The sequence below is a fragment of the Diorhabda sublineata genome, chromosome 1 (genome assembly GCF_026230105.1).
Source record: "Diorhabda sublineata isolate icDioSubl1.1 chromosome 1, icDioSubl1.1, whole genome shotgun sequence".
NCBI lineage: Eukaryota > Metazoa > Arthropoda > Insecta > Coleoptera > Chrysomelidae > Diorhabda > Diorhabda sublineata.
Window position 1 is genome coordinate 37,638,208 of NC_079474.1, and position 15,568 is coordinate 37,653,775.

General features: G+C 32.3%; 1 protein-coding gene across 1 annotated transcript; it reads right to left on the bottom strand.

The window, feature by feature from the left end:
- Positions 1-55: 55 nt before the first annotated feature.
- On the bottom strand, positions 56-15,323 carry LOC130448024 (equilibrative nucleoside transporter 3-like). The gene is made up of 9 exons (XM_056785179.1): positions 15,171-15,323; positions 12,530-12,693; positions 10,227-10,473; positions 9,213-9,263; positions 5,486-5,670; positions 4,444-4,699; positions 3,068-3,153; positions 854-1,050; positions 56-287 (listed from the first exon to the last, which is right to left on the bottom strand). The coding sequence occupies exons 1-9, from the start codon at positions 15,196-15,198 to the stop codon at positions 167-169; spliced, it is 1,335 nt and encodes a 444-aa protein (XP_056641157.1). The 5' UTR covers positions 15,199-15,323; the 3' UTR covers positions 56-166.
- Positions 15,324-15,568: the final 245 nt, after the last annotated feature.

The following is a 15,568-nucleotide window of genomic DNA, read 5'->3' on the forward strand; positions in this document are numbered from 1 at the left end:
TATATGATACATCTATACTATTCAAAAGTGATCGGGCCGTACTGAAAACAAACTATTCTTTTCAAACACTTTTATTACAAATCAAATAAAAACAAAGATTACTTAATTTATAAATAGCACTAACATCTAAATTGCATCCATCTTCAAACTAAATATATATTTTCTATTACTTTTTAGTTCCCAGCATTTTCACGAGGAAAGGATTTGCTAAACTGACAAAAGTTGCTGTCGTAATTAATGTACTTAGTATAACATTAAAACCTATCTCTGCTTTATCCCCACTAAGACTAAAAAAAATAAAATAAAATAATTTTGAAAATCAGATTTGTTTATTATAAACAAGATTAGGCTATATTAGAGCAAATAATTTTCAAAGTTATCTGCAAATACCGACGTTCTTATCGAATTATGTATCACTATAATATTTAAACATTTATCAAATGAGTCTGTTAATGGATTAGAAAAACAATAATTTCAAGAGAAACACTAAGGATTATTGACTAAACAGAAGAGTATACATAGAAAGAAAAGAAATCAGAAGAACCCTCAAGCAGGCAGATAAAGAATATGAATATAAAATGACAGCAAGAGAAATGAGTTTAAAAATTATGGAGTACAGAAAACACATGAATATTAAAAGGATTATAATGAAAAGGAATGAGGATTAGACAGAATTTCTGTCACAGAAATAAAATAAATACATCAAAGCTGTTTATGATAAATGCGGAATCTCTTTGTCAATCTATCTATCTATAAATCTAGTTCAACAACCTAACGACAATTTTGAAAGTACGCATGCTATCGGTTCCTAAACTGATTCGGAATCAGACCCACGAACAAAGCTAATACTTACTTGGGAGTGCTGAGAATTGCTGTGCTCGTGAGTATAGAGAATGATAAACTATATACGACCATTATTATCATATATTGGTAATCGTGTGGGAACCATACAGGTAAAGTACGTGGTTGTGCGTTACAAAACATGAACAAAGGTGCCATTGCTATACATCGTATCACTTGAATAGCCAAAAACCAACCATAGTTTTTTTTCTAAAAGTGGAAAAAATAAGTATTGACAATTTTCTATATAAATATTTTACCTAAAAACTGTAACATTATTTGAGAGGTAGAATTTTCAGTATAAATTATGAATCAGTCGAAAAAACTTGTGGGTTTGATTGGGTATGAATTCAGTATACAGTAATACTCAAAATAAACAAAAATAGTGACCACAGAGCCTATTAGGAACAAATGAGAGACGATGACAAAAAAAAGTCATGATAATAATGTGAAGATAATTGGAGGATGCACTTAGGTCAAAACTGAACGATAGATAGAAAGGAATGTGACAAATACGTTGGGCAAAAAAGCATTAAATAAGCTTAGAGAAATAGGAATAAAACCTATATCAAGAATTAAAAGAAAAGATACACATACAAGAAGAATCTCGGCAATAGGCTGTGTAGCTTTGACCCACGCTTGTAAGCCTGGCTTGGCCATAAATGTCTGGTATAATAATAGGGTGCTAGGCTTTGTTACTACAATTGGCCCAAGCAACACTGCCAAGGCTGGTAAGCATCACTATGAAGGCTGGCCCATCATCACTGCCAAGGTTGGCCCATGCCTGGCTATCTTAACTAGATCATGTGTGCTAATAAAGATTGGGCCAAGCTTAAAAAACCTTTTTGATATAACCTTGGCTAAAACTAAACAGGGTGTAAGGCTTGGTTGCTATCATAAGCCCATTGTCGGTTACCATATCTGGGTCATTCTCAGTTCCCAGTCTGAGCCGTGTTTGGTTGTCACAGCTGAACATATGCTTACAAACTTATGATTAAAAATGATATAAATTATATTCTAATTAATTTTATTTTTCATTGCACCACAGTGACAAGCTAACGTTAGATCAATCTATATTAATATTAGTACTATCATAAAAAATTAGAATATAGTATCGATTATCGAAATCGTAATTACTGTGATTGTGAATTGCGACTCTCTTTGAATTACTGGATGTTCACTTTCACGCTCAGCACGGTTACTATCACGATCTTTTGCCTTTGATAGAAATGACTAACCCAACTAACTAAAGATCTCCAGTTTTTGGATGCATTATACTTAGCAAAAAGAAATTCTGGAACAATGAACATAATAACTGTGTTCCTACATTCATTGTCGGTTGATGTATGAAAATTTATTGTCGTCATCATAATCACTAAGATTAGTAGAATCAGAATAGTTAGTTTTATTATCATTAAAATCATTGTCACAAAGCGGTAAATCACATTGTTCTAAATCAGAAGAACTGTTACTAACACAAATGTTATTAATAGAATCCTTTCTTACAATTGTTTCACTTACACCTGAATAATTTCCTTATTTAGCAAGTTAGCGACTGAAACTTCTTTGCTAACTTTGTTCACAATCGAATACTTTCGTGTATTTGGTAGCAATGAGATTGGGAGGTTTTTGCCAGAGATTCTAGGTTACTTAGATATGGCTCAAGTCTGGGTTCCCATGGAACGGCCAAATGTAAGCTCCCAGTCTTGGACCAAGGCTGGGAAACCACAGGCATGGCCACTGTTGGGTTACCCAGATCTGACTCAAGTCTGGGGTCTTATTGAATGTCTGAGCTTTGGCTCGCCAGTCTTGGATTGAGGCTGGTGCGTCTAACCACAGCTTCCCAGTACTGGCCTAGGCTTGGTCCCGTTCTCCAGCTCAGAGGGCTCCTGTATGGTTAAGTTAGATTAAATGTATGTGTATAAGTTTAGTACTGTAATGTCTAAGAACAAAGATGATACAGTATTAGCAGGACATATATAAATTTATATAAAAAACAGTTATTGGGTATAAATTGAACCAGAATCTTCGAAGGAGACGAAAGCACTAACCACATTTACGAAATTCTTGTGATGTAATTCATGGAAGGCCTCAAGGCTCTAAAGACACAGGAAATCTGGAAGCAACAAAACTCCAGAAAATAGAAAGTGGTCTCAGTAATGTTCGGTAATAGATTACCACACAGAAGCCAATAAAAACGGGAAAATAGAATGAAACACTAACTCACCGTTATTATCGGATGTACAAAGATTTGTCCTACTAACTGAAAGAAATCGAACAAAAAATAAATTGCACCCACAGCAAAGTATTTATCTAAAAAAAAAATGAAATGATTGTAATAAAAATTAGTACCTTCTGTTTAACCCAAATATTAGATATAGACTAAATTAGAATAACGAATGCTGATAAACCGAGTTTGACTAAGTGAATTTCAATTAATATAGAACTACAAATTTCTGTGCTTGGCTGATCGCTTTTAAATCCAAGAATATGAGTACAATGATCAAAACTTGGAAGTCTTATATTATTTATCCATTGCAATAAAATGTTTTTTTTTAGTATAAATGGTATAAATAAATACCTGGACAATATTATCACACAAATTCACATGTATAATCACTTTACATCTTAAGCATATTATTTTAAGGTCTAACAATCTATCAGTAATTGGTCTGATTTTATTCCTATTTATTTTCTTAACAAATTTCCATCCGTTGTTCTTTTCAAATTGCTTTCTATAAGAAAAGGTTCAATGACATTTATGCCGATAATACCTGTCCAAATTTTGGATCTATCTAAGTAACAGTATCACTCTAATATTCATAATTATGGCGTTAAGTGTAAAGGTTACTACGTTGGAAAAAAATGTTTAATTTATAAAATCACGGTCTGCATCCTATTATTGAATTAATGTTCCATTATGCGGCCATGATCATTCTTGTACTAGCACTACTTTATAAAGACGATTACTTTTTGATAAAATTAGAAAAAGAAACTACTTCAACAACTATTATGCTATAATGCAGTTTTTCAAATGGATGCATCATTAGTTACGGTCTCTACTCGATCAGTCTTAGGGCGTTTGTGATTGAATCAACGTCTTAAAAAAACTTCACAATTCTCCAAGCGGTATTTTTAATAATCTGGTTATGATTTGGATACATATCATTAAATAAATTGTAGCTCATCGTCTTTTTACAAATATAGTATATCTTATATTCTTTCCTGTACGATGAAAATAGTTGAATTTTGTACTAGTTGTAATAAATCATTTGCACTAATGTTATGGGAATGATTCACGACTTTGAAACACAATGACAGAATAATATCATTCATAATTCAAATGTTAAATGATTTTAACATCTAGACTAAGAAAATATATACCGAAGCTAATGCTTGAAGACATAAAAATAAGTAATGGTACACTCTATATAACTCTAATCGACTCATGCCTGAATTATTTAAAAAAATCTTATCAACATTTTTTTATAAAACTAACCAAAATCCAAAGAGTAGTTAAGTTAAACACACTGTATCACATATTTGCAATTGATCTTAAGCAAACATTTGTAGAAAAAGCAGATTTTTGTTTTTAATACTCACCATACCAAAGATTTTCTTGATTTCCTGTATATCCTTCTGATACAATGAGATTAGTTATGTTGGGGTGTGCAAAACCCGTTATACTCGTTGATATAAAAGTCATCAAAAGTAATGGCCACATAAGTTTCGCAGTTGCCCAGAACTCTCGTATGGAATGAGTTTTATTTCCAACATTTTCACTATTTTTTTCGTAAAGTTGTATAACTGGAGAATATTTTATAAAATAGGTCAATGAGAGTGTGAAGACCATTACTATCTGTAGGTAAATGACTTATTAAAATGTTACCTTACAACGAGAAACATATAATATATCAAATATTATATACATTCAGAAAAATAATTGTTTAGATTTTCATTTTGTCTCCGCTACCATTTATTCACTGCTTATAAACTCGGCTATTTCATATTTCTTTCTTTTCGTTTTTAAGATCTACTTGTCACCGCTTCTTCAGGTAAAACACAAGTAACATTAGTAATTTTTGTTTTCCAACTAATTTATCTCTGAAGGAGATGTTTTTATAAAATTTTTTCGTTAATGCCCAAATTTCTGAAGCTATAATTTGATTCGATTAAACATATTGATACAAACCTTTTATTTATTTATTTCTACGAGAAAGCAATTCAACTCAGTTAATTTCTTCCATGAAGTTTTTTCAATATTATTTAGTGTATTCAATGAATCAGTTGCGTCAAATTTTTTTCTCTATGAATAATGTGAATACCTACATCAGAATCGACATTTCCACATAACAGAGTATCAATTTCAAGAAGCGAGGAGTAGAGCCTTTTTAGATGCTAAGCAAAGCTAACAAATATTGACGGCGTACTGTTAATACCCCAAACATTCAGTTTGAACTTCATATACTCAAAACTTTTGGTTTGTTGGAAAACCACAATTTCCTTTCACACATTCACACATTGATACAGCAAAGTTTGATTTATGGGTATAAACATTGTTTATCCAACGGTTCGATAGTTTCTATTCAAACCTGCCATATTTGTGCTGAAATTGGTGGAAACAGCCATGAAAGAAGCTACTTACTGTTCCGCTTGAGAAGTAAATGAAAGCTATCAAAATGGGATCGTTTCCGATGGATAAACATATGAGTTGCAATGTAGATCCAAACAATCCACCCACCGAAGAACCGTACAAACTGATCTTAATATAGAAAACCGGAAATCTGGATAAGTAGGCCATGAGAGATATATTTAGGAAAGGCACGAAAACTGAAACAAAAAAATAAAGTACAACTTCCATAATACGAATCACAGTGAGGTTTTTTAAAGAATATGAAATTCAATCTTCGTCAAAGTTTTCATCAAGTAATATGTTACTTTTCCTTCCGAAAAGTTTGTTTCCACACATACAAGATGTCTAGAAAGTCTTCTATAAAGCACTAATACTGATTTTATGTCTATCTAATATATTTTATGTAGATTTCCTTTTAAGGGAGAATTTTTAATCTCAAAAAAACCGCTACGTATATACAAACGTTGTATATTTTATAATTACACGTTTTTTATAGCCAATGCTGGAGTAGGGGAGGAGCAACGAGTACATTTGCTTTAAATATTATTGACTAATCAATTAATGCAATTGTATGTCGGAGAAACGCATTTTAAATTTGTTTTTTCTAGAAAATGGATTCAATTGAAGGTTGATATTTTCTAGGAAATATTTCGAAGTTACTCTTTTGACTACTTCTTATCCCATATAGGCACTTTACAGGCTTATATAATGTACCAAATTTGAGTATTTTATTTATATTAAAAACTTTACTATATTTTCAATAAATAAAGGTTTCGTTAAATAGGCTTCAGCCTTCTATGTATCCAGTTTCACTCATTCGTGGATTTTTGATAACCGTTTATGTAACAAACGAATACGCACTGCATAGTATTAATTTTCTTAGGAACGAAGAAACATAAAGAAAAAGACAGCGGTGGCTCCGCACTTGCACCACAGAATTCCATACCTGATCTTGAAATAACCAATTTAATAATTGTTCCTACTTAAACTAAGAATAATAATAATCGTTGTCGAAGCGGAAATTTTGATAAAATGACCGACATAATTGTGTAATATTTAGAGAAAATTATTTTTTTTGTGTCCTCACTGTGTTAACTAATTAAAACAAATTATTCAAGATATTCCAAATTTCAATAAATTAGTCATCGATGAATATGTTGTAAAGTATAAAAATTATTACACCTGTATCTATAGAGGGTGTATCCTAAAAATGTCGATTTCCAGTTCATATTGTTTATTACATAATTTTACGAAGATAAGGATTTAATATTTGGAGTATGATCCATCGCATTCTATCGTTTTAACCCAACGTTCAGCAAACTCTTTGAGACTTTGATAGCATTCTTTGGGCTTAGATGCAAAAAATTGCATTGCACACCATTTTCAACATCTCCTTTGGATTAAAATTTTTCCCCACCCAAAAATTTCGCCATGGATCTGAGTATATACATATAATACAATAAATGTACTACCAAGCTCTTCGATCTTATTCCACGTAACCGATGCAGTATGTAATTAAGCATTATCTTGTAATAGAATTCCCTAACCGTTAACTAAATATGTATATTTTTCCGATGAAACCTCATTTAGAATGTACCGAACACACTGTTTACTACACCATTAAGGTAAACTTCAGTCTCTGAAGACGATAACTTGGTTATCAAAACACGCGTCAGATAGTGTAATTGTGTGTTGGTGTAGTAGTAATGAACACTAAACTGGTTCGGGTTGTTTAGATAAATCATTTTTTCATCTCAAGTAACAATGCGTATGATAAAATAATCATCTTTCAGTGATACTATTTGACAACTTTCATAGACCTTAACTAATGGTTTTGGTATCATACGTCCAAGAGTCTGATAGTTAGCAATTCCTGATACTAGGCTACTTTTCTACTACTTCCGTTGTAACCTCAATATCCCATCCAGGTTGAGGACTTGGACACGAACAATCTTCAGCGTCAAATCTCCACAATTAAAACGATTAAACAAATGCTTTGCTGCTCGTTCATTACCTGTGTCTTCTTCAATTTCACATATTTTCGTCGCTGCTTTAAATTTTTGTTTCCAATAATATCTTATCAATACAAAAAAAATCATATTCATCGCAATCCCCACTATTTATTATAAAAAGTACTGTGTATACAAAGAGGGGATGATTCAAAATAAGTAGAACAACTCTTAAATTAGAGACTAGACTTAACTATTTTCACATATGAAATCAACATTATTGAGACACCCTATGTATGAAGACAATTTGGTTAGAACAAGTATCCATCAGTTACTAATTTGTATTTCAATCAGATTCGTTAATTTGATAATCCAAACTTTCGATTTGATACCGAAAAAAGAATATTTTTTGTTGTGGTTGTGTGGAATCCATTTTTTTTACTTATGCACCAACAAAGTATTAAGCTACTCGTGGCCGCTGAATAAAAAGCAAATTGTTTGGATATTGAGCGAAATACTCTTTCGGTTTATGGAAATTGATTTTTTAACGTAAATAAACAGTGGAGATGATCAAAGTATTGCATAACAAAATTCAATTTTTGATCATTAGTGTTGGTAAAGGTGCCTACAGTGGTAACAAAACATAATCAGATATCGATATCTACGATACTCATTGTTTTTTGAGAAATTTAACTACAAGTCTTGGTAATATTGGTGATATATGTGTTTTGAACCTATATAAAGAGTCGATTGTGGCTGAAGGAAACGATGAAGATTCTATTAATAATCAAACATCAATTGAAGTTTTCTATTGTTTTCTGTATCAATGGTACCGCCTGGGCTGTTGCCGTTCAAATATCACGAGCTGCATTTAAATCATATGGTTTTGGTTTTGGAATAACCTAACCAAAAATGGATTTTGCCCACCATATCACGTACTATATCATGATAACGTAGTAAATTGAAAGAAGGATATAACTATTATATTCTCTAAATTTTAATCGTCAGTGTTGTAGGTTTTCTGCGGTTTCCCTGTAAGCTGGTGAACCAGGTCACCAGCTAAATGACCGATGATAACCCCCATTTAAATTAAAAATAAACAAAATAATTTTCAAAAAACAAAAAATAATCCAAACAAAACAAAAACAAATAGAAAATCGAAAAAAAAAACAAAAAAAATACAAAATATATCCCCAAACCGAAAAGAATCGTTTTTACTTAAACGAGATGTCTCTTTTCGTCTTTTTCATTGTTGGTCCGCTTTTCTCCTATCCTATCATCCAACGAATCTCCCTCTCTCTCTCTCTCTCTCTCTCTCTCTCTCTCTCGAAATTTTAAATATCTCCAGTCCGATAAGTTACATATTAACAATCAAATTCGGAAGATTCTTGAATCCATTTGGGCCGATATCATAGTCATAATGATGTTTTCTTTTTGGTCGTGTTTTTCTACCGGTATTAGAAGCACATATTTTTTAGAGTTTTTGTATATAAAACTACATTTGTTTCAGCAAATACTACATTTAAATTATTCTTCGTATATTTGCTAACTGGTGGCAGTCGTTGATTGGCACAAAAATAAATCTAACCGCTACTGTTTGAATGAGTAGTGTCTCAGTGTTTACTTTACTCAGCTACTAATTTTTATGTGTAATTGGTGCAGTTTTCATCAGAAGTGTCGGTGTGTTTGTATTTAGCCTTTTACAAATAATACCCTGGAGTTAATTGTGTATATTAATTATTATTGTTCTTACTATAATTAATATTATAAGAAATGTGAACTATACTTACGTGCAATGAATCCTAAAAGAAACAAAGATATGACGAAGAATGTGATTTGCCCTGAAAAGTATAAGTGTCAGTAGTTCCATACACTGTTCTTTATTATTTAAATACTATATTTACCTTATAGAGAATAAAAAGTATTCAAACTTAAATTGACTTACTGGAAATTTTTTATTTTATAAGAAAATTATTAGAAACTTATAATTCTACATATTACGGGAACCAAAAAATAACTGGAATAGCATTGCATCAGTGGAACTTTTGTAATATGCATTTATTTCACGAGACGTTAGACGGCGCAATGTGGCTTGATCTATTCGTCTGCAGTGGTTTTTTAGATTAGCGCTACTTCGCATTACTTACATTTTATATGATGTCAAGATTTGGTGAACAACATGCTGCTGCGAAATTTTGTTTTCTACTTAGCAAAGTTGCTGCCGAAAATTGATCTTAAAATAATTCTCCACTCATAAAAAATCTCGAGAGTACAAATGGTTTGCACAGTTCAAAAACGATGATTTGTCGATTGAAGACAAATCTCGTTGTATGTGCCCATGAAATGTCAGAATCGGTGAAAGCGTTGAAAAAAATTTATGAGGAAATGTTAAAAAGATAGGTCAACAGTGTTTTTCAAAAAGACGCGATTTGTGGCAGAAAGAAGACTGGTTCTTTCTCTATGACAATGTATTTGTACACACAGCCATCTCTGTTCAACAGTTTTTGGTTAAAATTGACAAAGTTACACTGTTCCACCCAGATCACTCGCCTGATTTGGCGACGCGTGTTTTTTTTTTATTTGATCGCATGAAAAAAAGTATAAAACGACAATATTGAATAGGTCAAGACAAAAACGTGGAAGTACAAAAAATGTTAAAGCAACATTGAGACAAATATATTGAGTGTAAAGTATTTTTGAGGAAATTACGTAGTTTTGTATGAAAATTAGGATCGAACATTTGTTTAGAAATTATTCCGGTTATTCTTAAGTTCTCCATCGTATATTTTATTTCATATACTCACATGCATCAGTATCAACTTTCACTAATATGTTTAGAATTATGAATGCTGAACTTATACTACCAAGTGCAATTAAAAAATTATTCCTCATCTTGAATTTGTGGCCGTATATTCCAGTCAATATCACTGAAATTAAACTTGGAATAGAAGTAGCGATTGAATTCGCCGATACGAACATCGTCTGTAGCTCCGTCTTGTTGTTTAAGTTATAATTAGCACTTGTTCTGTCCCGTAATTTATACATCCAATACTAAAAGATGGTTTTTGATATGTACAAGTAGATTGTGAATAAAGTGAATGAAAAATAAAACTACTTTTATAGTAGTATATATGAATGTTTCTTGAGCAGATTCACCGAATCTCATAATGATACAAGAGGATTCGATAGTATAAAAATTATATAAAAAATACCTTTCGTTGATTTAGTACGAGAACGGAAGAGTGACTTTTAAATGAAAACGTTACTTCAAATACACCATTTTCCGATTTTTTAATATTTAAAAAAATTTGATAATGTATTAGTATTAAATTTAGTTTGTTTGTCATATTTATGTCAAAACATACCGGAAGCTAATAATACAATCACCGTAGCTAAAGTGTTATACGAGGGCTACTACTTAAGTTTTGAGATAGACAAATAAAAACAAATATTTATAATTGGATATAGTTTTTCAAAATATTCTCTATTGATGTCAATATACTTTTGCATGCGTTTGAATCAATTGTCGAAAAATTTTTTCCATTCCGATTGAGGTACTTCCAAAACATTGATTTAGACACATCAACCGCTCCTGTAGAATCAACCTGTAAAGAAACGTTGCCCTCGCAATTTATTTCTGATCCGCGGGAATAAGATGAAATCATCGGATGCCAAACAAGAACTGTACGGCTGATGACCCATCAATTCGATGTTTTGACTGTTCAAAAACGTTTTGTTTGAACTGACGTAAAAGATCTCGCATTGTCGTGGCGGAGAATGATTCGTTTTCTGCAATTGGTTTCCGTAATTTTTTCGAACAATTCTGAAAAACAAATGTTGGTGTACCATTTAGAACTGACCGTTGATTTAATGGAATGATTGCAACATGTCCAGCTATTCCGAAAAAACAGACCATCTGTTTTAAAATACTGCGTGCGCGAACAACTTTTGTTGAATTTGGTTCATCTTGAGAGGCCCATACAATCGATTGTTGTTTAGTTTCGGGTTCATATGCATAGATCTATGATTAGTTGCCTGTTACGATCATTTAAACGTCCGTACCATGGTTAAATTTCTTTGTACCAATCAACACGAGCTTTTTTAGCGATTGTTAAATTATGCGGTATCCAACGCGAAAAAATCTTTTTCACAACCAAATGTTCATGCAATATCGAATGTGTGCGAGTCGAACTAATGTCCAATTATGCCTCTGTCTCACGGCATGTCACATGACTCTCTCTTGAAATATCAGTTTGCGTAGAGCATCAATGATTTCTGGAACAACGGCCGGTTTGGACGAACTCGTGCGACCACCATTGAATTCGAGAAAACAGCAAGCGGTTTCCATACGTTTAAGAGGAAGAATTATAGGATTATAGAAAATTGTGCTTGTATATAAAAAATGGGAAAATAATTCAAAAACCTAAACTATTGAGAATGTTCAACAATTTCTAAAAGATAGCGCACACTGTGTCGAATCCCAACGATCGTTCGACGAGCGCAAAGGAAAATTTGTGAAGTGAGTCCTAAAGTTAGGACGTACGAACTTTGAGCTATCCAAAAAGTGAGAGAATACAAGCAAAATATTTATAATAATTGATTAAGTTGGGGTACTTATTATAAGGTTCTGAAAGTTTTTAAATTTTTTCGTCGTAAAATTTTGCCCTCTGTAACCGCAGAAATCCTAAGCTCTTTCCTTCCTTCAAATTACTATGGTGCTATTCAGCTCCTCATTCTTGGAAATACGTAAAAATCAATGAAAACAGAGCTACATAAATTCGCTCACATTTATAGGGATGTGAAATCCATTGGGGCACTTATTTTGGACAAAATCTGTATAATCGACAGTTATCGCAAAAATTAATGGAAAAATATGTGGAATATATTTAAGCTCAATCACATGGAAATTGGTAAACTCACACTGGTACACAGAAAAACAGAAAATGAGTAATATGTCACATTTGAGTTGAGGCTAACACAATGCGATAGGCGAATTCATTCTTCAACCTATCAAGAAATATCACAGTTTTACTCTCTATTTTAATCTAGACAAGACAAGAGATGAATCGAAGTGATATTGGATATTTTTTTTTTGGTTTATACTCACGTCATTAGCACTGAGAAAAAAACTTATAGGCAACATTGATACCAATCCACAAAAGAAACAAAATAAAGTAGCTAAAAAGAATTTATCCGGTGGTATTGGAGTATGTGAAGACTTCTGTCTGATGTCCCCAGTCTGTTCAAGTACGTTGTCGTACAGTAATGAGGCTAAAAATGAAATTATTTATTGAGATTTGATATGTCTCAATGATTATATATGAATATCGCAAACGTTTTCTTATAGAATATATATTAATAAAAATGTAAAAAACCATCAATAATGAATAAATGATGTGATGAAAGCATGACGGAATCTTTTCATCTTTTTCATATGTTATTGAGATTTGCGAGAAATAACGATAGCCAAACATCTTTATAATAATTTAAAAAAATATTTTTGCCACATCCCACATATCATACGTTACACTTTTTTATCTATCCACTCATTTTCCAGTCTTTCATGGTCTGTTTCATTTCTTTCCTTCTAGGTTCTTGAGAGTCCTCCTCGTATTCATCCATTCTGCCATTGATACATCAATGTTTTCTTCAGCCACCTGTTCTACACCATCCTCATCACATGTCCTTACCAGAGCTGTTGTTTAGTCCGTATTCTCTCTGAAGTCGTGTATACTCGACCTGTTCTTCGTCTTGTATCTTCATTTTGTATAAGCTCTGATCTGGATATCCTGCACGATCTTCTCAAGTGGTCCTTTTCCACAGCCTCTACTATTTTCTCCTGTCTATCCGTCAGTTGCCAGCACTCGCATCCATACATTGAAATGGGCTTAATTTTTTCTAACCAAAGCAATGAGTCCAGAATTTTTCCCTTGTTGCACATAGTTAATCATTAAAAATATAATAGACGCCCGAATTTGGGAAAGTCACATTTCAGTATGAAAATGGATAGGAACGAGCAACTTGTGAGTGAAAGAGTTGATCCCAGTTCGAAGAATCGGTGGATACAATCTGCAGTTTCATATAACATAGTGAATAGGTGGTGGGTAGATAGTTTTCACAGAGTAACATACAAGTGGAGCACCCACGACCGCTACCAGACGCAAATATTAAGAAAATTCATAACCTTGTGCCTATTAGGTTAGGTTGAAGTGGTACATAATATAATTATTGCCGAATTTAGAATGGCACAATGATCACGTACAATAGCAAGCTCTTAAAAATATTTTCGGTCGTTTCACCACACAGAATATATAAGACAAAGAATATGTTCACGCAAGATTAGTAACAATGAACGAATCATCAATCCATCATATCTTTAGGTCCACCACCAATAGAGAAGGGGCTACAGTTATAAGCGCTTCTCATGTCGATTCAGTTAAAAAAGACAGAGGTTGCACAAGTCAAATCTGCAATTGCAATGCAATGATAGTTCAGCAGGCTTCGAATTTCATGAGTTCGAAAACTCAAACAGTACTTGCGTGATAAACGATTTTTCAAAATAAAAATATAGAGTTTATCCATGAGATTACCTTGCGTACTTTATGCAAATATCACTAATTTATTATGAATCAATAAAAAAACACCTAACTCTCGGTCGCCATTTTGTAATTTTGTAAAATGCTGTACTATTAAGTTCAATACGGTTTTGCTTGTGCCGTAAGGAGGACAGGGCTGTTTTGAGAAATAAGGCACGTAAAACTATAGTTCATGGTAGAAAGCTTTCTACTATAATAGTCACTGCTCTAGCGAAACACTTCTATCAGAATCTGATAGGTGAGTACCAGGAACTGATACTTTACTGTACTTACCAAAAGTATTGTCCAACGCCTTGTTCAATGTTTCCTGAGGTAACTATTTTATAGAGAGAGCGCATACACAAATGGGAAGTGATAGCATGCACTCGGTTATAGAGAGAGTATTGAGACACAAAAAAATTAATTACGAGAAGACTACGCATATTTGGCTGAAGCGGTTAACAGTGACTGAGGTACACATTTGATGGAAAGATTGCTTACAAATTTAGTGGGAACATTCTTCTATTATATTCTGCAAGGCTGAAAATAGAGAAAGGGGAATACTTGCATTTACAGGTCTCCAAAGATATGATGGAAAAGGATAAACACATTTTTCATGAAGATTTACCTCATTTTTTTAACTTGCTGTTACATTTATTACTTGGGAGTATTTCGATTTTGTTGACTTTATGACTGATGTATGTACGTAACATTTTACCAAACTTTTAGTTTGATTTTGTGCCATTAGTATTTTAGCGTATGTAGAAAATTAATCAAGAAGTTAATTCATTCTTAAGCTAATAAATAATAATACTAAGAGTTTTGTTGAGAATGTTTTGTTAATTTTAATTACAGACATACTTCAATTACAAAATTATTATCTAGTATGCTAAGCTATAAATAATAAGAATAAAAAGTTTTAACTTCACTCGCACGTCGTAACTCCAAATAAGGTTGGATACTTCAACAAAGAAAAGTCCATTTTTTTAATTATGTAATTTCCAAATTTGGAAATAAATTTAAAAATTAATAATAGCATGAACATGATTTCCACGCATATTAAAAATAAATAGTTTTTACTTGCTTCTGTAAAGTTTACTCAAAATGAGTTACGCATTCTGATAATTTCGCCGACGATATCTATATGAATTTAATAATGCTTATTCAACTCACCTCTTTTTATGCTTGTTTCGAATTCCATATTTTTTATTTGTTATTTTCAATGTCATTGAAACAAATTGTTCACAAAAACTAATTGAAATTCACGTGGCACTTCTATCATTCACAATTTTTAAGTATTATGATTAGATATTTCTCTCTTGAATTAAATAGGATCTATTGTTTTGGCAACATTCATACACACCAATAAGATAACACTAGATAATCCAAAGAAAATGTCTCTGATCGTACCAATGAGACATGAAAAATAACGTAAAAATTAGTTTTGATAAAAATAAACATGGGTAACTTAAGTAAATGTACCCGGAATCAAAAATACGACAAGTGCGAATATAGAAGAGTATCTGGCACAACAAAGAAAACACTTCGCTTCCCAGCGATGTTCATTAAGT

Excerpts from the sequence above, each read along its gene's own strand:
- LOC130448024 (XM_056785179.1), bottom strand. The coding sequence starts at position 15,198 with ATGGAATTCGAAACAAGCATAAAAAGAG. Across the intron at positions 10,474-12,529 it reads TTTTTCTCAGTGCTAATGAC|TATTGGATGTATAAATTACG; the intron begins GTGAGTATAAAC and ends ACCATCTTTTAG. Across the intron at positions 4,700-5,485 it reads TTTACTTCTCAAGCGGAACA|ATAGTAATGGTCTTCACACT; the intron begins GTAAGTAGCTTC and ends ATTTACCTACAG.